The sequence below is a fragment of the Cyclopterus lumpus genome, chromosome 10 (genome assembly GCF_009769545.1).
Source record: "Cyclopterus lumpus isolate fCycLum1 chromosome 10, fCycLum1.pri, whole genome shotgun sequence".
Classification (NCBI taxonomy): Eukaryota; Metazoa; Chordata; class Actinopteri; order Perciformes; family Cyclopteridae; genus Cyclopterus; species Cyclopterus lumpus.
This window is the reverse complement of record NC_046975.1, coordinates 13,547,779-13,568,709: the sequence shown is the minus strand read 5'-3', so window position 1 is coordinate 13,568,709 and position 20,931 is coordinate 13,547,779. Positions and strand designations below refer to the sequence as shown.

Genomic DNA, 20,931 nt, shown 5'->3' with positions numbered 1-20,931 from the left:
TCTCCCTGTGCTTGAACCGTGCGATATTGTCTCTTATCCCACTCTGGCAGCGGCTGTAAATCAGGAGTGGTGGAGCAGCGGCTGTTGCGGCTCAAATCAAGAGGAAGGAAAGGATTGAAGAGAGGAAGAAAGAAATGGAGGAAGGGGTTATGGGTGAAGGGAGGGAGGGGGGGAGGGTCGAGGGCTGTCTCAGTCTCAGCCTGTCTCCCTCTCAGTGCTGGATGCGCCTGATGGACTGGATCTGGGGGGTCTGACAGTGGGACCCCCAGTTCCTCCAGTGCTGGTAGTCTCCGCTGTGCCTCTCACACTCCATGATGTACTGCTGGCCCCTGTATCCGGGGTGCTGGTAGCACACGAAGCTGTGGGAGAAGGAAACAAAGGTTAGTGGAACTATTTTAAGAGTGAACCGGGTGATTTCTCATGTGATATTTTGTACGGAACAAAAACTAAGCCTGATATTCAAGGATAAATCACCTGCAAGGTGGCGGAGCATTTGCAGAATGTGTGTCTTAACAAAAACAACAACAAATAGCATCTCATTGGTGATCGCATTCGCAGTAACTTACGCGCCGCACTGCACGTGCATGGAGCCAACTTCAGGCATCATCCAGCCCATGGCCTGCAGAGAGGGGTAGTCGTCACAGATCTCCACACTGCGGCCGATGAAGTTCTCCCTCTCATAGATGACCATGCGACTACTCTGGTGGGACTGCAGGGAAGAAAGCACGAGTTGGATTTTGCACCCCTAAAGGGTCATTGTTGCTCGCCACCTGAACACCAGGAGTCGGGATGTACTCACGGCACAGTAGATGGGGCGCAGTGACATGAGGCGCTCCACGTGGTAGGAGAGGGAACCACTGTAAGCGTCCCAGTGGGGGTACTCTCCTCTCTCCAGGATGAACTGCTGGCCCTGGAAGTCATGGTGCTCGAAACCCACCCAGCTGTTCAGAGAGACAGAGAATGCATCACTTCACTGAGGGTCCATCCGAGGACGTTTGTTTCTGGGATCAAACACTTTGTTTCTTTAACATTTTGAATATGATAAATCGTGATGCAGAAGAAAATTAAAATGTTTTTTTGCAAAATTATCAGATCCAATTTTCTACCAAGCTTAAGAGCAACAGTACAAAGACATTCAGCTCCTTTTGAACAGTCAACAATTCAATTGTCTCAGTGCTTAAAGATTCCCACATTTTATTTGATTTCCTTCTTGTTTAGGATGGATGTATCGAGGGAATTCAAAGCGGATACTTGTTCTCCTTGATTCACTCCATCCGTGTATATCTTAACAGTCAGAGACTCATTTATGTCTTGTTTTTACCAGGGAAAAAGCTTAAGACACTTACGCTCCGCTCTCCACTCTGATGGAGCGGATGTTGTCCAGTCCGCAATCCTGAATGTTGCAGCACTCGGAGGTGAACTCCAGGCACTTGCCCTGGAAATGCTCCTGCTCGAACACAGTCGCCTGAGGGGGGAGCATGGGAAGGAGTTCAGTTGGCAATACAGTTGTATATAGTTTATCCTTCTTTACCTTTCAGTATTGAGCAGAATCCAATGATTTGTGCTCAAATGAGTGTTTACCTTGAAGAAAGGAGCCATGCCCATTCCTGAGTTGACCAGCGGCTGCATCATTGGGGACCTTGTAGTTCTGTACATCTTTACTGCTGATGTTCAAATGAGGACAAAGAAAATTCAAGCAAAGTAAATATGGGGGGAGCTGTGGGAGAAAAATGTTCTCCACAGACTAATTTAGAACATAAATGATTCCGCAATGTGAATATACTTTGGCATGTTTAAAAACATGGTGGTGTTAAAGTTCCACCACTATTCCCTTTGAAATATTTAGACAATGCAGCTAACTCATCTCATAACAATCTGAACTAACACATCTGGGAGGCCAAAAACAATTCATTTACTTTTTTAAATTATAATTTTTTTTCAAAATCATAAGTATGAAATACAATTCTGAGGACAATTTAGATGTGTTAGAAGTGCTTTTGGTTTTCAGTGGGAAGCACTTGTTGTGCACCTGTCTGTCTGACCCTGAGCCTGTTGAGAGCAGAGATGAGTCCTTACCTAGATGGGCACTTTATTGGAAGAGCTCGAAAGTGGTGCGCGCCTACGGCCTGCCTCGCGTAGAGCTTTGACGGAACCTGGCGCTTCAGTTTTATACCGACGGCCGAGGAGCGCGCATCCTGGTGCGCGTCCATGGCTCCGACTCGGCTCGTACACGCGCCCATTTCGAACAGCGGTAGCGCGAGAAGCGAGGCGCGCCCCCGGATTGGCTGCGTGGCCGCTGTCCAGCTCAGCAGATCCCATAGTGCCGAACAAAGGCGCTCCGGTATGTTCGGACCCCGGTCAGCAGTCCGGCGCGTGCCCAGGCACAAAGGGCCGGGATCGGCGTGGAGAATGTGGGGATTAACGGTGGAGCGGAGAGGCAGGGGTGGGGGGGAGAGAGAGAGAGAGACAGGAGAAGATAATTGGGTGGATATGTATACGTGTATAGAAAGGTTAGAGAGCTATGAGGGCAATTATAGTAATGTTCACACAACTTCACATCTCATTCTCGACTAAAGATCTTCCACGTGCACTTTCAAGGGTGCAGGTGCACCTGTGTGCACACAGATGTGTGTTTCAGCTAAAGTATCCCGTGTCCACTGAATGTAACAGTTCAGGTGAAGTTACATCCTCATTAATCTATCAAACATCACATTATGTTTGGTTGCACAAAATCAATAAAAGAAAATCTATAAAAACGTGGGTCTGTGGTTTTATGCCTCTCGGGTCTTCCAGATGAAAAGTTTCTTTTCATTTCATTCTGATTTATAAATCTCACATGAACGCAATGTGTGACTTACACTCACGTTACTCACTGACACTTTCTGGAAACACAGAGCCTGGAACATTTCTATTGAATTACATTTACTTAAATTAAACAGTCACATGATGTAGGTCACCGTATGCAATCAAGTGTGCCAAAATAGACTGGTTTACACTTTGAATAAATGGATCGGTATGTTGAAAGGTGAACCATCAACTTGTATTTCATTAGTTCAGTTAGTAACTGGTCGGTCAGTCCTCTGGCTCCGCCCTTCCTCCCTGTCTGTACCTCTCTGATGATGAGGGGTTTCTTTTGTCTCGCGTCTCTGACCTCAGCAGGTTTGTTTATCTCCCCATAATCCCTCTCCTATGGGCGCCAGCGTATAAAAAGGAAGGGCGCACTTCGAGCCGCACACACTTTGAGTGAGGTTCGTCGTAGGCATCGCATACACAGACAGGTAAGGTACAAACACATACTGTTTACCTGCAGGTGTGTACGAACACAAAAAGGCATAGATTAGACCAAAATATACAGATTATTCTGTATCTGTCAATTTTTGTGTTTCTAATCGTTCCTCTATCTGGATACTCTGATACCAGTGAACATATTTGTTCCATCAACGTATCCTTGCTCACTGTGTTTTCCTCTCTCTTTCCACACAGCAATCATGTCCAGTGGAGATAAGTCCAAGACTTCTTCCCAGACCGATGGGAAGGCTGCTCAGAGCAAGAAGTCTGAGATGGGAATGATGGCTTACAAGGTGGGTGTCTTTAATATGGAATTTTGAGATATATTCAGTTTGTCATATCACAGACCTTCACTGTGGTTACTGACTCATCTGTGTGCATCTGTCCCCTCCAGATGTATGTCTTCGACCAGGAGAACTTCCAGGGTCGCGTGATCGAGATCAGCAACGAGTGCATGAATGTGTGTGAGATGGGCATGGACCGCGTGCGCTCCCTGCGCGTTGAGTGTGGACCGTAAGTCTCAATATATACATATAAATACATTCAAAACACTTCTCTTTGCATAGATAGTTCATAATACTGTCTCCTCTGCAGCTTCGTGGGCTTTGAGCAAATGAACTTCTGCGGTGAGATGTACATCCTGGAGAAGGGAGAGTATCCTCGCTGGGACTCCTGGAGCAACTGCCAGAAGAACGACTACCTGCTGTCCTTCAGGCCCGTCAGAATGGTAAAAAAAATCTAAATACTTACACAATCTCTTTTGCTTTTTACTGCCCCCTAAACTGGTGTTTCTCCCTGATGTTCTCTCCTCCAGGACCCCGAGAAGCACAAGATCTGCCTGTATGAGGTTGGAGAGTTCAAGGGCCGCAAGATGGAGATCATGGATGACGACGTTCCCAGCCTGTTCTCCTACGGCTTCACCGACAGAGTGGGCAGCATCATTGTCAGCTGTGGAACGTGAGTGCACAGTGGTTGCAGGTGTCACTGACAGAGCTCAAAGATATAAACATCGACATGAAGCAAATCCTGTACTGACATGTTTCCTGTGTTTTTCTCCAGCTGGGTGGGATACCAGTTCCCTGGATACCGTGGAAGCCAGTACCTGCTGGAGAAGGGCGAGTTCAGGCACTTCAATGAGTTCGGCGCCCGCCATCCTCAGTTCCAGTCCGTGAGGCGTATCCGTGACATGCAGTGGCACCAACAGGGCTGCTACACCATGGCCAGCAAATGAGGCTCAGGGAAGGAGAGAAAGAGAAAGAGCGGAAGTGAAGGAGAGGGGCGGAGGAAGAGGGAAAGGGGGAGAGATGTCTGAGGCCTTACCTCAGTACCTTAAATGGTCTATGATGTAACACAGTGAGGGGAAGGATGAGGATCTAGATCTGTCCCAGATTGGAGACAACACCTGGACCACCCTCCATTCCGCTCTCATCTTTCTCTTTCTCCCCTATGGACGAAGCTTTGCTTTCCCTTTTTTTAGTCTCTCACTTCATTCTTCTCCACAGTCCTCAGAGACACCATAGAGGGATCACGGCACCTCTTGCTGTTTTACACACTTGATTCTCGGCTCAGGGTATAATGCACCATGGGAAACTGAGTCCTTAAAGCCCCCTGACCCCCGTCTTCTTGCCCCTGTGCACTGCACACCCTTTCTGCTGTACAGAATCCTGGCCAAGTTTTCAATAAAAAGGAAAATCTTGATTTCAAATATGTTGTTTTTGCTTCTTATTACTGGAAATTATATCTACATTTCTGCTGATATTCAGCTTAATTTCTACTTTCAATTAAAAAAGAGACTCAATCATAGTACTGTAAAATAGCAGTTTACCAGATTGTATACAGCTAACACATGTAACATGATAAATAAATGCGTCCTTATGGGATTTGAACTCAGCAATATTGCACCTGCATTGGCTCAGGTAAAAAGAATCGGGCTTAATGAATCACTTGATTTACTGCCCCCACCCAGGGAGCAGCTAAGATACCCAAATCAAACACGCCCTCGTGTTGACGAGCAGGTGCATGGCATGCTGGGTAAAGCTAACCCCTTGATGCTTAAAATTGTTTTTTTAAATGTTGCTTAGCAAGCGTTACCTTCAGTTAGCTGTGTGAGACCTTGTTGTTGTTTATCTCTGCGGAGCCGCATTCATCCTAACATGTTTGAGGAGCGCAACAGGACAGCGAGGCTGAAGGGACTCGTTATATTATGCACTGAGAATAACAGAGGACGTCATGAGGCCCGCTCAGTGACGTCCAGACAGGTGCGTTCAAGAACTTAATCTGGTGGTTGGAACATCGAGGGAGCGTTTCGTGTACGACATGTTGTGAAACATCAGGCTTTCTTTTGCTGTGTGGTTGCAGCTGACGTGGAGTTTACATGTTGTTATACATTACGGCATTGTCAGCATTGGTGAGGATACTTTTTTCTGGCTCAAACTGCCCGTCCTTGCTGGATCCGCTTTGCAGCTCCGACACATCTATCTATCTATCTATCTATCTATCTATCTATCTATCTATCTATCTATCTATCTATCTATCTATCTATCTATCTATCTATCTATCTATCTATCTATCTATCTATCTATCTATCTATCTATCTATCTATCTATCTATCTATCTATCTATCTATCTATCTATCTATCTATCTATCTATCTATCTATCTCGATTCAACAAACCATTTCAGTCAATGTGCTGTATTCAGTTTATGCTATAAACTCCATATGTACGTACCTCTTATTTAATGATTGTGTCAGATCAATCACAAGTCGACCTGGTTGTAATAATTTGCCCATTCATTCAATTTTGGTAACTTTATTTTAATTAAAAAAAAAAAAACACTAAGTCATACATGTTGTCTATGAAGCAGCTTTTGATATGTTTTACTGCTGTTGAAGGGCTTTATCATGGTGTTGCACCTGGAGTTCAGATGTTATAGTCGTGTTAGGCTGGATACTATTTGTCTATTGAAAGCATTTTCTTTTCCTCATTTTGTCTTTCTTTGATACAAAAATACAATTTTAGACGTGTGCTCGTATGAACAGATGAACAGTGTTCACTACAATGTAGTGTGTTATCTAATCCAGCAGTTGCATAATGTCTGCCTGTCCATCTCAATCTGACATGCTGGGCCAGTCAGCGGGACATCATTCGCACAAACTCTGAAAAGACAAGAGAATGGAGTGAGAGGAAAAAAGATGAGGACGAATGCAGTTGCCTACATTCACATTCAGATCCCATATGCAAATATAATTTATTTTACCCTCAAAGTCCACCAGACCATCTCCGTTGAGGTCGACATCTCGGAGGATCTCGTTGATCTCTCTGTGGGTCACTTGTTCCCCCATCAGCTTCTTCATGGCTTCACGGAGCTCAGTTAAACTGATCTGACCGTCACCATTAGAGTCAAACTGGACAGAGAGAGAGAGGCACTCAGAATCACATCTGAATTGAATCATGTTTTGCTTTGAAAGTATCAAACCGAAAGCACAGGGACATTTTAGGCAGTACCATAGTTGCATTGCCCCCCACAGTCTCATTCTGTATACTATCATTGGATTGCATCAAAGTAAGACATTATCAAATCCTTCACATTGTGCCCCCTCAACCGCTTGAGAAGCTGATATTGTCACAGCCATTGATTTAAATTACATTATCAGGATCAAAAAGTGCATTTATTTCATTAGTTTCTGTTAAACAAATTGAAAAAATATAAATAACACAAGTGCCTAAAACGTTGCTCTTTTGCACATTTGAAGATTTCAACCTTTCTTCATCAGTATTTGTTTGTCATGTTCATCCCAAGATTTTTCCACTGAGCACACTTTTTTTTTTACCGCAACAAAATTAATCTGACCTTACATGTTAGCTTGTTGGAGTATGAAAGACACTGATGGTAATAACTAACGATGGGAACTAACGATGACCTCATCTCAGCAACTATTGCCGTGTAACGCAACAATTAGTGATGTTTGACAAGTCAAAATGTCTGCAGTACAAATTAAACTGCCTTAAGTAACAATGTATCTCCTGACCTCTTTGAATGCATCTCGTAGTTCTTTGACTCCAATCATGTCGGCTGTCTCTGCCAACATCTTGGGTCCCATCAGCTCCACAAAGTCCTCAAAGTCAACTTTACCTCCACCTGAAACAAAATATGAAAAAGGGCCATACTTTCTTACTTTAATTAACCTTTATATCTCAACAATAGTAAAAAAACCGATAAACTATTGTTAATTAATTGCTAAGCCTCACCCGGGACTGGTACTCTGTCAAGCTGTCAGTTACCATGGAGCCCACAATGTCACTAACAGCTCTCCCTAGATTAATATTATATAACTTTTGGAAAAACAAAAAAGCATTTTCAGAGAGAAGCAGACAGAAGGGTCCTCAATATGCGTTTTGAAAGTTGGATCCGAGATGTCAAATTTATTTATCACTGAAAACAGTTAAAGATACAACAAGTATGGAAGTGCTAACACTAGTTAATGGTGTGCTAACTTATTCAGCTAATGTTTTGTTTTTATGTAGAATAGTAACATTTGTCTGTATTCTCTGGAAAAAAGAGCGTCAAACACATTTCCAGTGGATGTTGGCCTCCGCCAGGGTTGTCCCTTGTGGCCAATACTGAAAGGATCTCAAGGCACAGCTGGGAATAAGAGAGACTTTGGTTTTGGGACCTTATAATTGTGTCACTGCTCATTGCAGATGATGTGGATCTGTTGACTTCTTCAGAACGTGACCTTCAAGGTCAGTCTGTGTTAGAAGAGCGGGTCTTGGGGGGGGGGGGGGGGGGGGGATTCATTGCATTAACTGTAAATACAAGCTATTGTATTTTATTTTATAATATTTGTAAAAGAAATAACATGTAGTTTAAATAACGCTAGTTATCATTCTCCTCTGCTCTGTGTTGTTCTTGCTGCAGTTCTTTTATTTTTCAAAATATGTTATTTCTTTATTATGCATTCTTCCTTCATTTGACATTCACTGTAGCGAAAGACAGGAGTCAGAGAGAGAGAAGGGTAGCTATGACATGGAACAAGGGTCACCTGACCTCGGGGTCAAACTGTGGTTGACCACGCCCTAGTCTGTTCTGTTTATGTTCCTGTTCTGATTTACTTTACTCTCCTATGTTCTCCCAGATGTGTCCGGCTGTTGTTCCACTCACAGATCTGCTGGCTCAGTTCGATGAGCTCCATCTCTGTCGGCATGTATCCCATTGTCCTCATACACTCGCCGAGGTCTTTGTGACTGATGTAGCCTTTTTTGTTCCGATCAAACTCCACAAATGCCTCTCGGAGCTCTGATTCAAAGAAACGAGCAAACAGAAGAAGAACATGTTAATGCTAGTCAGTCAGCTGTCACATTAACATGCTGTCGAGCAGAAATGCATATGAATATGTTCATGAATAATATTATATGAAATATCCTCACCGTCAAGCTCCTCTGGTCTCAGCTCTCTGTCCTATGGAAAGGAAGCAGAGACGCACATTAGCTTCTCACTTCATACTGCTCATGATGATAATATTTAGAGAGTTGTTTGGTATAGTAGAGATATATAAACAGTCAGATTTAAAGTAACACCATTGTAGAAACACCCAGACAACAACTGAACTGGGAGGAAGGATACATAAACAGAAGATGAGAGAAATGAATAAGGGAGTTTGGCTTTATGCAGTGAGGATGGTATGAAATGTAATAAACTGTCCACTGCTTCAAATCTGAGCCCATGGGTATATATGTATTATAGTTAGGCTTTTATACTAAAACATAATTTTATACTAAAACATAATTTGCAAATGTAGGGAACTGATTTCAGTTATTCTGTAAGCTGTATTAAATAGACAAAGCCAATGCATTTCCAAATGAAAGTCTAAATATATGGATTAAATGGTCCACTGCATTAAAATATATGTGACAATTCATATACCATCAACCACACGGGCAACAAACATCTGGAGATTATGAGATTTGGGAGGTTTAGTTGGTACTTTGGACAGTTAATTGTTCAGACATAAGGCACATATAGTATATCCATATACTGTCTTGTACATTGCACTCTACAAAAGCAAACAATGGAAATTGTGGATCAGTATAGACGATGTTTAGCTAAGAGCTTTAGAGAGAAAACAATATCGGACAAATTCTCTGGCATTATATTTATTTCTTTGGTTGCCCTCAGCCTCATTTAGTCAAACAACAAACTAAATATACAATGCCTCAAATTACAGTAAGAGTAGCCATCCTCTTTGGGAAATACTGACAATGTAACTGGAATGTATTTTGGTATGTTTCATATTGGTACAAACAAAAAAGATTGGAAAAGCCCTGCCATGCTCAATATGTTGGTTTCCTTCTTAAAAGCTATTTCACACCAACTACATCTTTTCTTACAATAAATCTGCACCAAAAATTCCTATAAGCTAACTTCTGATTTCTGCAAATTTACGCCTGCAGATAAACATTTGACCAATGAAATCCTTTCAAGGGATGTCATCCCTCCAGGAACGGCTCCAGGTAACCTGCTGCCAAAAGGAGGAAGTGTCGTATGTATTTGGTTTCTCAACACCCAATATTGTAAGAGAAACACAGTGACGACTCACACTGATGAGAAACGGCTTTTAATCTGAGATTTTCTATTCCTGTTGTCCATATGTTTTGTCAATGGTGGAGGTAAACCTGCAGACACTGCGGTTTAGTGTTTTGTGCAGACATTTTTAAGGGATGGATTAACCAGTGAGTGAAAATGAACTGTGGGGCCCCCATAGCGGAGGCCCCATTTCTCTCAGACAGGTGCTCGGTTAACGTTATGGCCTCATAGTAGCTGTTATAGCAGCAAGGCTTTCTGTTAATTTACAACTTATATATGGATATTGCCAAAGTTGGCTGTAAAGCGGTTGGTTTGTGCTAATTCAAATCAGCATGTGTTCATTCAAGAAACTGCACTGTGTTTGCGTCATTTCAAAAGAAATAGTAAAAGGTATAGACGGCAACAAGAGAGTTAAAAATCCAAGAGCCACCATACGATCCTTTTCATTTCAGTTTAAGTTGCGCTCTAGTGGTGCATTCCTTTTTGATTACAAATTACAACAAGCTAATTGCAGTGCGGTGACCATGGGGCATTCAGGGACCTTTTCCAGAGCCCAGGGGCAGTCGTCCCCTTCGCCTGGTTGTAAATTCGGCCTCGACCTCCACATCATCATCAGCCGCATCACATTATCGAGGAAGTTTTTAAGTCGGTCAATACATTTCCATGGAATTGAATGAACGATTGACCCCTCTGAGCATGTGCGGAGCAGATTTGATGGTCTGACCCAGACCAGTGATGGGATAACACACAGCTGGCGTGGTGGAGAGAAGGGGTGTTCAGCCACAATGCAGGGATGAAAATGAATCGAAACGAGTGGAAACGGTTGCACCGGGGGTTGTGGGAGGACCACAGTGTGCACACATTTTGTGTTCTGCTACATACGAGTGTCTTTGAAAAGCCCTGTTTAAGGAAGATGCAGGCTGGGCCCACGATGTTTTGCAGCATGTTGCAGTTCTGGACCAGCGTACAGAACGGATCGTCGAACGTGTTTGTCATGTCGTCCTGATCCTCGTCTTCCTCCTGGCCCCCTGCCCTCAGCCTACCCCTGAGGGGCCCATCCTTTACCCCCTTTAGAGGCAGACCAGGCTGTTATTCCACCACTCGGTGATGCACTGTCTACATGACCGACTATTTCACACATAAAACAAAATCACACATTTCAAGGAACAAGGTTAAGACCCATTGTTTTCTAGTCACGCTTCGTTAGCCTGGATTACATAAACTGCATATTATTTCAAGGCAATCCGTTATCCAATCAGTTATCACTTAAAAAAAACAAAAAACATCTTAATCTCAATATTCTCCTGGTGCATCAATGCTGCTGACACTTACTGAGTTGGGTCTGACTGACATCTTGTGTCAATACATGTTAAAATGAAGAATAATGTAGTGAGTTTTAATGTTAGTACCATCAACGGAAATATTTTGTATTTGGTTTCAAACAACTAGTGCTGCAATCCTCCATTTAATAAATGCTTTACAATAATTAAAACTGTTATCCAGGGATCAAATAATTACAGCAAGTTGTTAAAAGTTTCAGAAGCTTGTAAATTGTCTTTCGAACTATTATTTTGTTACATATTTCCCCTAAATATATATAATATTTGATTATAAAACATCTCAACAGATCTGAGCAATCACAGAACTTTTATGAATTTACACAGATACGAAACGGCATTAATTAGCAAGTGCATGAGACAAAGTGCTCTTACCTTCTTCATTTTGTCTTTAGGTTTGGTGCAGTTGCCCATTACCCAAACCCTCCCGTTCAACAGCTGCCCAACCTCTCTCTCTCTCTCTCTCTCCCTCTCTCCCCTCACTTCTTTATGATCCTATTTGACAGTTGTCTCTTCTCTTTCTTTGCTCTCTCTTCTTTGGACTTCTCAGAGCTCCATCTCTGACTTTGGTAGAAACTTGTGTCCCAGGCTAGTTATTAGTCTGATACCACAGAGATACAAAATAACATAATAATAATAAACCCCTCTAATCCATGAGCGATCCTGAAGGACTCACAGTCTCTATATGATCCAAAGTTAAACGATGTCACCAAACAAATTCACCCGGCCGTGCTGAGCTCCCTGCTGGAAGCAGCTCACTCGCGTGTCTCTTCGCAGCAGCAGCTCTTTCTCTTTCTCTTCACACTGATCAATGCTTTTAATCCCCCTCTCGCTCTATTTCCTTTTTCAGTTCTCCCTCCTCCCTCCCTCGCTCTCTCTTGCTCTCTCACGTCTCACATGTTGCACCAGAATTCAAATGACTTCATCTACAGTACGAGGAGTTTTAGAGGGAGAATTAAAGAGGAAGTAAACAGGGAGAGATTAATCCATTCCATGTGAGATTAAAGAGTAAAATGGGATGATGAAAAGGAAAAAAAGAGAGGGATACAGCAAAGAGATAAGAAAAGAAATGAGTGTATAGTTGTGTGTGAGTGAGTGATTAAAGTCTGAACCCAAACTGAATCCTCTTAATTGATTGAAATAAAGTTCTCGCCGCAGCTTTAGCCTTCTAGTGAAAATGAACATACTGTTCGGGTTAGATTTCTAAAATAGATACAAAATAGAGAATACAAGTGATATCTTATTCAATATCAACACCAGGATTTATGGTGTATTTGCTGCATTTGGTACATCCATTTTGTACATGAAACAATGGAAGCTCAACCAAAACAAACACTTGTATTGTGTTGTCTATTATGTATTCTCTTATTTTATGTATTTATTATATTACATCACAAATGCTACTGGTTTGAATTTCTTTGAATTTGTTGGTCAATTGGATGCTCACACGCTCAAAATCAAAATCAAAGGTAAAATCAAAGAGTCAAATTGCCAAACACAAGGTGTCAAAAAACAAAGAGTGGAGTTCCCCTCTGAGCCGTGACTCAAGTGTTTCCATGAAGAATTGGAAAAGTTTCTCAGCTCTAATCATGCTAAACTTTTAAACAAATGGAAAACTGCAAGTTAGCTGTGATGGGTTATGAGAGCCACAATATCTGTTTCACCATGCGGGAAGTAACGACTCAGAGTCTGAGGTGCTTGGAGCTCTCTAAAATGATGACGGCATTAAAATCACAAGTTGAGCGTATGAGTGCGATGCTAAGTGGTCAGCTGAGCTCGTACGAAGCATCTGGCAACAAATCTCTCCAAAAGGAGATTTGGCATGCTGATTACTACATCCATATGGAGAGCACAGCTGTGTGTGTGTGTGTGTGTGTGTGTGTGTGTGTGTGTGTGTGTGTGTGTGTGTGTGTGTGTGTGTTTTACCCATTAGATATAAAAATCATGAGCTTTGAATGTTCTTTCTCCAAAATGTACATTCCCTCTTGTACTAAATAGTTGTACTAATGTGCACATATAGAAACAGTAAGACAAGTAGGGCTCATCACTTAGATACACTGTATACACTTTCATTTTACATTTTCATTTCCTTTATTATTTAAATTCTTAAATGTCACTGCTATTGTATTGTATTGTATATATGTAGACATGTTTGCTGCTGCTTCCCTAAGTTTCCCCCTAGGGATGAATAAAGTAATATCCTATCCTATCATTAGTCGACTAAGATTTTGTTAGTCAAATAGTTATGTTTTCTTCATGCTGTATGACTTATTTCCAAGCAATTTCTCTGGAAAACATTACATTTAAAGTGGTGATCTGTGTGATTATATGTGCAGAAATGACAGTCTTGTTGTTGGTGAAAACATTTTCTTTCATGACCCTTGAAATGCAGTGTTTTTCTTCACAATCAATTATACAATGAAGACATCTATTCCTCTCTATAAATGCACAAAGGAAACATTTGTATTGCTACAAATAAAAGCCCAGCACATTCACTAACAGTGGCTTATTGGAGAGTTTGTTGTCGGTGCAACAAAACCTAAAAGATGTCAATTGAGCACAGCTACCCAGTCCTGAGAAGAGCTCTAATTGGGCGGGTCTTGCAGGACCTTGCAGGGCTTTTAAAAATAATCCTGTAATTTTGTAAAACTTCCAGTTTTCTACTCACATAAGACAGAATGCCTGGTTTGAACTGATTTGCTCATAAATCATCTTGGATTATAATTAACCTTCATAAAATTAAACATAACGGTGACCCATTTTTCTGTGTGGTTGATATTCTGTTGCAGTCACCAGCAGTCACCACTAGAGGCCACTGTACGGCTGTCCTGCTGCAGTGAAGACTTGCAACTGTATTAATACAACCTCTATTTTTAGCAGAATCTCCTGGTGGATTGAGCCATCCCTGAATGATGTGCAGCTTAAGAGTAATGCCCACTGTAAGTGAAAACTTTACCCAGAAAAGGTTCCTAAGTAGAAACCATTTGGACTTAGAAACTCTAATAGTGGCATAAATGCAGATGTGAGTACTGATCCTCATAATAATATGATCCTCATGTAAAAGATGAAAATGACATTTGCTCCCATCCTGCTACAATATGTTTTGCTGCCAGTGCCACTAAGATGGTTGTCTGACAATAGCGGCTTGACGGAACTATCTTTTAGATTTAGATTTCATGGACAGCAGAAATAAAGTATATGTGGATAGTGAACTAATCGTACTTAAGCATAAAAGTCACATTAGGCCCCTTTAAACTCCTCCAGAAAAGTCTGATTTTGAAACACGACACATGTACAACTGTGAACAGCATCTGCATGAGCATGTGCAATTATTTATTTATTGTGTGAAACCAAAACGCTGTGTTATGTAATGGAGGTGCCCCACCTCTGAATTTCAAATGTGACATCTGAAGTATGAAGTTACATATGAGCTCAGACCAAAACCACATTCTAAACAACAAAATACAACTTCATCAAACAAATTAACTTTGACTCTCAGTGAGTTCCTTCATGATTTAATAAAACGGACACAGCAGCTGCATGAATGACACAACCAATAGCATTACACCAGATTCATTACCAGGCGGATTGATGATTCCAGTTAATCATGCCACCGAGATGCTGTTTTTGTGGAGTTTTTCCTGATTCGATGTGAGGTCCTGGGATGGGGATATCGTATGTGTACAGATTGTAAAGCCCTCTGAGGCAAATTTGTAATTTGTGATTTTGGGCTATAAAAAATAAACTGAATTTAATTTAATTGTTTGTGTGTGTGTGTGTGTGTGTGTGTGTGTGTGTGTGTGTGTGTGTGTGTGTGTGTGTGTGTGGCACACAGGCTTATTTATGTTACTGGGTTTTGATTACTTTTCCATTGCTTGTCTCCAGGTATCAGCTTTAAATGTTTGTCTTGTGGATTAATTTTAGCACCACACACACTTGTGACAATAACCAGGCATTGTGTGTTTGTCTCAGTGTGTGTGTGTCCAGTGTGTGTCTCAGTGTGTGTGTGTCCAGTGTGTGTCCAGTGTGTGTGTGTCTGCGTGTGTGCGCGCTGTATGTTTGTGATGGCCAGCGCTTGTAATGTGTCCTTTCTTTTGGACTCTGTAGACTCTCCTGCCTTTGTCACACACCTGTGTGTGTGTGTGTGTGTGTGTGTGTGTGTGTGTGAGTGTCTGTGTGTATGTGTGTGTGTGTGTGTGTGAGCAGGTAGACATATCATGTACTGATCTGGTGTCAGATGTGCATCAGCTGCTGTCTTGTAACCAGAGCTGTAATCAGAGAAAGACTAGAAGAGACAGAATAGACAGGAAGAGAGGAGGAGATGAAGACTAAAGTAAAATTAGAAACCAGTGATGTAATATTACACCATTACAAATTAAAGTTCTGCATTTAAACTCGTATAGAGGTAAACGTAATGCGGGATTATCAGTAACATTGTTGGTGTTATTAGATTATCAGTACTGATGCATAGATGAGTGAAAAGTATTTTAAATGTTATGGTTGGAGGTATATGAACTCAAATAACTGCAGTTGACCCTAATTGTCTTTATATACCTATAATAATAATTATTATTATTATTATTATAATTATATAATTATAACCTATAATGTATCAACATTATGTAAATGTTGTGTTAATCATAATAATATATAATTTGTATATTTGAGTTCACTTGGCTCTTTGAACTCTTAGTGCAGAGCAGATAGGACAGCACTCACAGAGGCATACTGATAATAAATATAATATAAAAATGAATTATTATTATTATTATTATTACTCAACCTTCATAAGCAAAACCAATACATCTTAAAGTGTAAAAGATAAGGTAAAGCAAAAATGATGATTACAAATAACCAGAAACTAAATGTACCTTAAAGTGACAAAGATTTAGCAATCAAAAATCAGATAGTTTCAGGGATTGTTGTCATGATCGATGTGATGTGAGTAATTGAGCTTTAAGAAGATGATGAGCCTCTTCATGTGGTGGCCGAGGCTCTCGCTGTCTATGAACTGCTGCCTATTACACACGAGTTCCTCCTGTCGTGCACCAGATGTTAACGTGAGGTTCAGGGACCCCGAATCCAGGAAAAGATGCATCTTCTCTGCAGACTTTGGCAACATGCTCCTCTCTCCCACTCACTCTGCCGGCCTCTTTCATTTTGGCTCACTTGCATCATCACCGCTGACATCAATTTTATTTACATTTCTTTAGAATGATTTCCTGTTTCTAACCTCATCTTCACCCCGTGCAGAGTTTTCTGACGTGCTCAGGTGGACTCTTTCCATATGCTGTAATGGCGTGCCGTGTCATGTGTCACTGCTCACCATGAGCGATGGGATGTGATGTGATACCGGGTGTTCATCAGACTATGAGGCTGACTATGGTCGTATCCGTTACGGATTACTCTTTCGCAATGTTTTTAAAGGAGTTTAAATCCTCTCCATCCCACACTATCTTCATCCTCAGCTCTTAGTCCTCGTGATGAAGGATTTGTTGTTTTGCGGCTTTATGCCACTTTGCGTTGTGAGATCAAAGGGGTGTGAGAGAGACGTCTCTTTACAAAAAAGACTGGAGCACAGCCAGGCTTTCAATTTGAATTGGAGGCTTACGGTTTCAATCAAGCTGGAGGCGAGACGAGAACTTGATGCAGCACATGAAACACACACACAGTGGCGAGTGTGTCAGACACACACAGTGAAGTAGTGCGTCTCACACACACACACGCACACACACACTGCAGCTCCTACCTGTCCAAACACAGAGTCCACCATGGGCAGCAGGTCGACAGGCTCCCCCTCCTCCTCTTTCTCCCCCTTTCCTCTCGGTGGTCCCTCCATCATCTCTGCCAGCTCCTCCTCCAGCGTCTCTCTGTCCTCAGAGGCCGTCGCCGCTGTCATCTGAGGGAACTGACCGGATTTGTGGTGGCGAGGAGGCTGCGCAGTTTGAATGACTCCTACACCTCCTGCCTGCCCGTTGCTTCGCTGCTTCTGCTTCTCCAGCTTCTTCTTAATAGCCGCCTGCACCTGAGGGGTGGCAGAGCGTCGAGGAATAGACAAATGAAATCTGCATTCAACGTTCACACAATCATGGTCACATCAAGACGGATGCTCACACCTTGTTTTATTCACACATTTAGTAGTTTACATAGAGGGTGACGAGTATAGACACTGTGTTCGCGTTATTGTCTGATATTGTGGAGCACTTTGTAAGATCTGCTCCAAAAAGCAACTTTTTATTCACCTATTAACATGCAAATAAAAACACCACACAGTGCTATTTTAATCATGTTTCACCAACATGTCAACATTGTTTTAAAGTTTGCATCGTATTTATATAATATTTCACAATAGTTTTCTCGATACAGCACATTACACATCCATTTCGTCAATTACACTTCAAGATGTTTAAGTTACCAAACCTTTGGGATCTAGTTTTGTGTACCTCAATCATAAATTTGTGCAAAGTTCAATGAATATAACTGTATTTTTTGGGCATATAATTGCATATTTGCACATGAAAAAGCATTGGAAGATGCGTTTATAAAGTACTGCAGCTTGACAGAAAATATTACATGCACAAATAACAAACAATACCTACATACTGTATACGTATTCATACATGTATACATAGTCACCTATATTCACGCACCTGTTTTGCACTCCTCTCCGATGGCACACTCATCCCTCCTGCACTGCCTCCTCCACTGGACGGCTCTCGAATGATCATGAACATCTCGGTGTCACTGGCTCACGTTCCCTCTCTCTCTCTCACTCTCTCTCGCTCGCCCTTCCTCTCCCTCGCCCTCTCTCTTGCCTCTTCCCTGCTCTCCTCTCTTCGGCAGTAGCAATTGTTTATTTTTATTTTAATTGGATCAAATTCGTCACAAAGTCAGCGATAAAAGATTGAAAAATTCCCAAAAGAATTCAGCTTTGTCGATGAGGTATTTTCTTTGTACCAGGTACAAAAATAAAAAGAGAGAATGAGTGAAGGGATTCAAGGAAAAATAACAACTCAAATGGTCATCTACTACACTGCGCTGCTGTCCTTATCTCTCGATGCGTTTGGGTGGGGAGGTTTTTATCTTCAGCTTTTGTCTTAGCGCTGGGATGAGTTCCTGCACCTCTGCCCCCCCGCTCGCTATCTCTTGGTCTTTCCGGTGACACTCTATACCTCCTGAACTTTACCTCTCTCGCGTTATCTACCTGTAACACATCAACCCCTCTCTCTCCTCGTCTTCCTCCCATTCATCACAGGTAAACGCTCCTCTTGTTGCCTGGGTGTTTTGTCACAGCTACCCATCCTGTCATCAGTGTGTTTTATAAATATTTATACATCCTTCATAAAATCCAGCTTTCAATCAATGTTTTTTATGTTTTTCGGTCCTGACTTTCTTTCACTCATATATTTCTGCCTGTATTTCTTTTCTCCTCCCATCCTTGTGTCTTCTGCTCCAACAGTAATCCTCATTGCTGTACATGCTTTCTCCTCTTCCCCCGTCTCTCTCAATCTATCCGCCGTCAATCCCCCGTCATGTTTGGAGCCTTTGTTCTCACACAAATTGGATTATTTTGGAGGTGCCAAGGTCAGCTATTCATTAGGTGACAGAGATCGAGAGAAGGGGAGAGAGGAAGAGATACAAGCCTTGTGATAATGATTTTGGTTAGCCCATAACACATCGCCTCCATGTAGTCTTGCATGTATAATCTCATCCAGCAAGCATGGCTGAGCACACACCCACATGCACACACACAGGTGAACATGTCACCACTGACCTCTATTTTTAGACATGAATGTTCAGAGAAGCATATCATTTTTGTTTTTGCATCCCTCTAAAACAGCAGTAGCGCTTCATAGCTTTTGTTTAAAGCATGCAGATTCAACTAAAAGCTAAATTTTTTGTATAAATAAAACCCATCACTGTTTTCCCTCCTTCCAGTCAAAAACGGGGACGTTGGCAGGTCTCACTTTGCTCTATATTTGCCCTAAACTGACTCCCCTGATAACTCCCTCCATCTCTGCAGCTCCTGTTAACCCGCATTAAACAAGTCATACTGAAACAGACCCCGAGTGTGTATATTCTCCAGAATGAGGGATAATGTACATCTTGAACTCTTTCCAGTTTCTAATGAGGTTTCCATTAATCACTCCAACCCGGTCGGTCGGGCTCCCCGTCTTCCTTCAGGCCCTCTCGCCGTCCCTCTTATTGATTATTAATGGAGGGAGGGAGCAAATTCACGAGTGGAAGGCAGAAAACAGATCCATAACAGAGAAAGATATACTTTACATGGCGCTCAGGTTTAAAAATAGGGGTTGCATTTTGGGAACAGATCAGTCATGTGAGAGAGGAAAGATAAAGGATGGATGAACAAGATGAAAAGAGAGATGAGGGATGGAATAAAAGACAAAATATTCAAGGAGAACGTGTAAAAAAGGAACTTTAATCTCTTCAACTTCTCTTTCACTCTGACCCTCACTGAAACGATGAAAGACCGGGATGAATGACAGAGGGAGTGGCAGAAGTAATGTAGAAGTGACTGCTTGTGTTACTACTATCTAATTACAGATGAGGATAGTTAGAAAGAACTGGACATCACCCTGACAGGTGAAGTCTTTAGCGTAGATGACGCACACAGATTAGGCCGACATGGATAATAGATACGTTTTATTTGGGTCAGACCAATTGTAATAGTCACAGATTTCTGCTTGAATGGAACAAGGGATCTCATTAACCTTGCTTCAGTGGACATTGAAGAAAAAACCCTTGTGCGTATCGGTGACGGGTAAACACAAGACTCAAACACGACAGGTAATCAAATGCTTATCTTGAGGATATATCTACGGCCGTAACACGCAAGATCATGAAGGTTTTGGTTTCCAGTCCGTGTCAAGCAGGATGTTTCAACTCTTTATGCCTGTAGTGCGTTGTGTAAGAATGTATCCGAGACCTCACCCGCACTTTGCCACGGTCAAAAGTTAAGACATGGTATGGTCCACTTTAGGTGTGTCTGAAACTTATATCAAAAGATTCTTCCAGGCATGAATATGGGAAATATTGCTGTAATATTTAATTGGGATTACAGGTAAGAACATTATATAAATGTGTTGACACCCCGACCAGTTGTTTTTTACCTCTTTTAGGGGATATATACATCGTACTAATTAACACATATTTGAATACTTCTTTCACCATTTGTTCAGGTGAGATGCTTGGAAGTTCATATATGTTTACAATCCAGCTAATATCGGCGTATAATTTAGCAATTATCTATTTTGGACACACGGCATCTACTGTATCTCTGTCCTCCTCTGTTGGGGGGGGGGGGGGGGGGGGGGGGGAGTTTTTCCTTTATCAGAATTGTAAAGTATCTTAATAAACATGTGTGGTTTTTTTATATTTGGCTATATCATACATGTTTTGAGATGACTCTCCTCTGGCTGCAGTTGAGGAGGTTGACTTCCATATGGTTCATTCAAAGTTGCATATAAAGATGCTGTGGAGCAGATTGATGCTGCATGAATTTTGTTTTAGGCGCCTCTGGTGGAATAAATGTCACAAAACAACTTCAGTAGGAAATTTAATCAGATTATTAAAATCGGAGGACAAATGTCCAGACAGTTTTTTCTCTAGTCAAAGCTTTCAAAGACATGGAATTCCATCCATCCATCCATTTTCAATACCGCTTATCCTCATTAGGGTCGCGGGGGGGCGCTGGAGCCTAT

General features: G+C 41.8%; 3 protein-coding genes across 4 annotated transcripts; 1 reads left to right on the top strand and 2 right to left on the bottom strand.

The window, feature by feature from the left end:
• Window positions 1-211: 211 nt before the first annotated feature.
• cryba1l1 (crystallin, beta A1, like 1) lies at window positions 212-2,221 on the bottom strand. Its single transcript, XM_034542805.1, has 6 exons — window positions 2,077-2,221; window positions 1,582-1,664; window positions 1,347-1,465; window positions 800-941; window positions 567-709; window positions 212-359 (listed from the first exon to the last, which is right to left on the bottom strand). The coding sequence occupies exons 2-6, from the start codon at window positions 1,654-1,656 to the stop codon at window positions 212-214; spliced, it is 627 nt and encodes a 208-aa protein (XP_034398696.1). The 5' UTR covers window positions 1,657-1,664; window positions 2,077-2,221.
• Window positions 2,222-3,437: 1,216 nt separating this feature from the next.
• Window positions 3,438-4,519, top strand: LOC117737126 (beta-crystallin B1-like). Its single transcript, XM_034542811.1, has 5 exons — window positions 3,438-3,581; window positions 3,683-3,801; window positions 3,883-4,015; window positions 4,103-4,245; window positions 4,348-4,519. Exons 1-5 carry the CDS (start codon window positions 3,489-3,491, stop codon window positions 4,517-4,519), a joined length of 660 nt encoding a protein of 219 aa, XP_034398702.1. The 5' UTR covers window positions 3,438-3,488.
• Window positions 4,520-6,141: 1,622 nt separating this feature from the next.
• On the bottom strand, window positions 6,142-17,957 carry cabp2b (calcium binding protein 2b). Of its 2 annotated transcripts, XM_034542803.1 has the most exons (7): window positions 17,860-17,957; window positions 16,959-17,234; window positions 8,717-8,747; window positions 8,451-8,585; window positions 7,318-7,427; window positions 6,546-6,693; window positions 6,142-6,444 (listed from the first exon to the last, which is right to left on the bottom strand). In XM_034542803.1, exons 1-7 carry the CDS (start codon window positions 17,941-17,943, stop codon window positions 6,419-6,421), a joined length of 810 nt encoding a protein of 269 aa, XP_034398694.1. In that variant the 5' UTR covers window positions 17,944-17,957; the 3' UTR covers window positions 6,142-6,418. The 2 variants fall into 2 exon arrangements, with proteins under 2 accessions (XP_034398694.1, XP_034398695.1); XM_034542804.1 differs by lacking the exons at window positions 16,959-17,234; window positions 17,860-17,957 and adding an exon at window positions 11,585-11,997.
• Window positions 17,958-20,931: the final 2,974 nt, after the last annotated feature.

What these genes read in the sequence shown, in the direction of transcription:
- LOC117737126 (XM_034542811.1), top strand. Translation starts at nt 3,489, where the DNA reads ATGTCCAGTGGAGATAAGTCCAAGACTTCTTCCCAGACCGATGGGAAG. An exon ending in TGGGAATGATGGCTTACAAG is followed by an intron (nt 3,582 to 3,682) that starts GTGGGTGTCTTT and finishes TGTCCCCTCCAG; the next exon opens with ATGTATGTCTTCGACCAGGA. An exon ending in ATCATTGTCAGCTGTGGAAC is followed by an intron (nt 4,246 to 4,347) that starts GTGAGTGCACAG and finishes GTTTTTCTCCAG; the next exon opens with CTGGGTGGGATACCAGTTCC.
- cryba1l1 (XM_034542805.1), bottom strand. Translation starts at nt 1,656, where the DNA reads ATGTACAGAACTACAAGGTCCCCAATGATGCAGCCGCTGGTCAACTCA. An exon ending in GCATGGCTCCTTTCTTCAAG is followed by an intron (nt 1,466 to 1,581) that starts GTAAACACTCAT and finishes CTCCCCCCTCAG; the next exon opens with GCGACTGTGTTCGAGCAGGA. An exon ending in TGCGCCCCATCTACTGTGCC is followed by an intron (nt 710 to 799) that starts GTGAGTACATCC and finishes TCTTCCCTGCAG; the next exon opens with TCCCACCAGAGTAGTCGCAT.
- cabp2b (XM_034542803.1), bottom strand. Translation starts at nt 17,943, where the DNA reads ATGTTCATGATCATTCGAGAGCCGTCCAGTGGAGGAGGCAGTGCAGGA. An exon ending in TGGACTCTGTGTTTGGACAG is followed by an intron (nt 8,748 to 16,958) that starts GTAGGAGCTGCA and finishes TCCTTTCCATAG; the next exon opens with GACAGAGAGCTGAGACCAGA. An exon ending in TACGAGATGCATTCAAAGAG is followed by an intron (nt 6,694 to 7,317) that starts GTCAGGAGATAC and finishes CTCTCTGTCCAG; the next exon opens with TTTGACTCTAATGGTGACGG.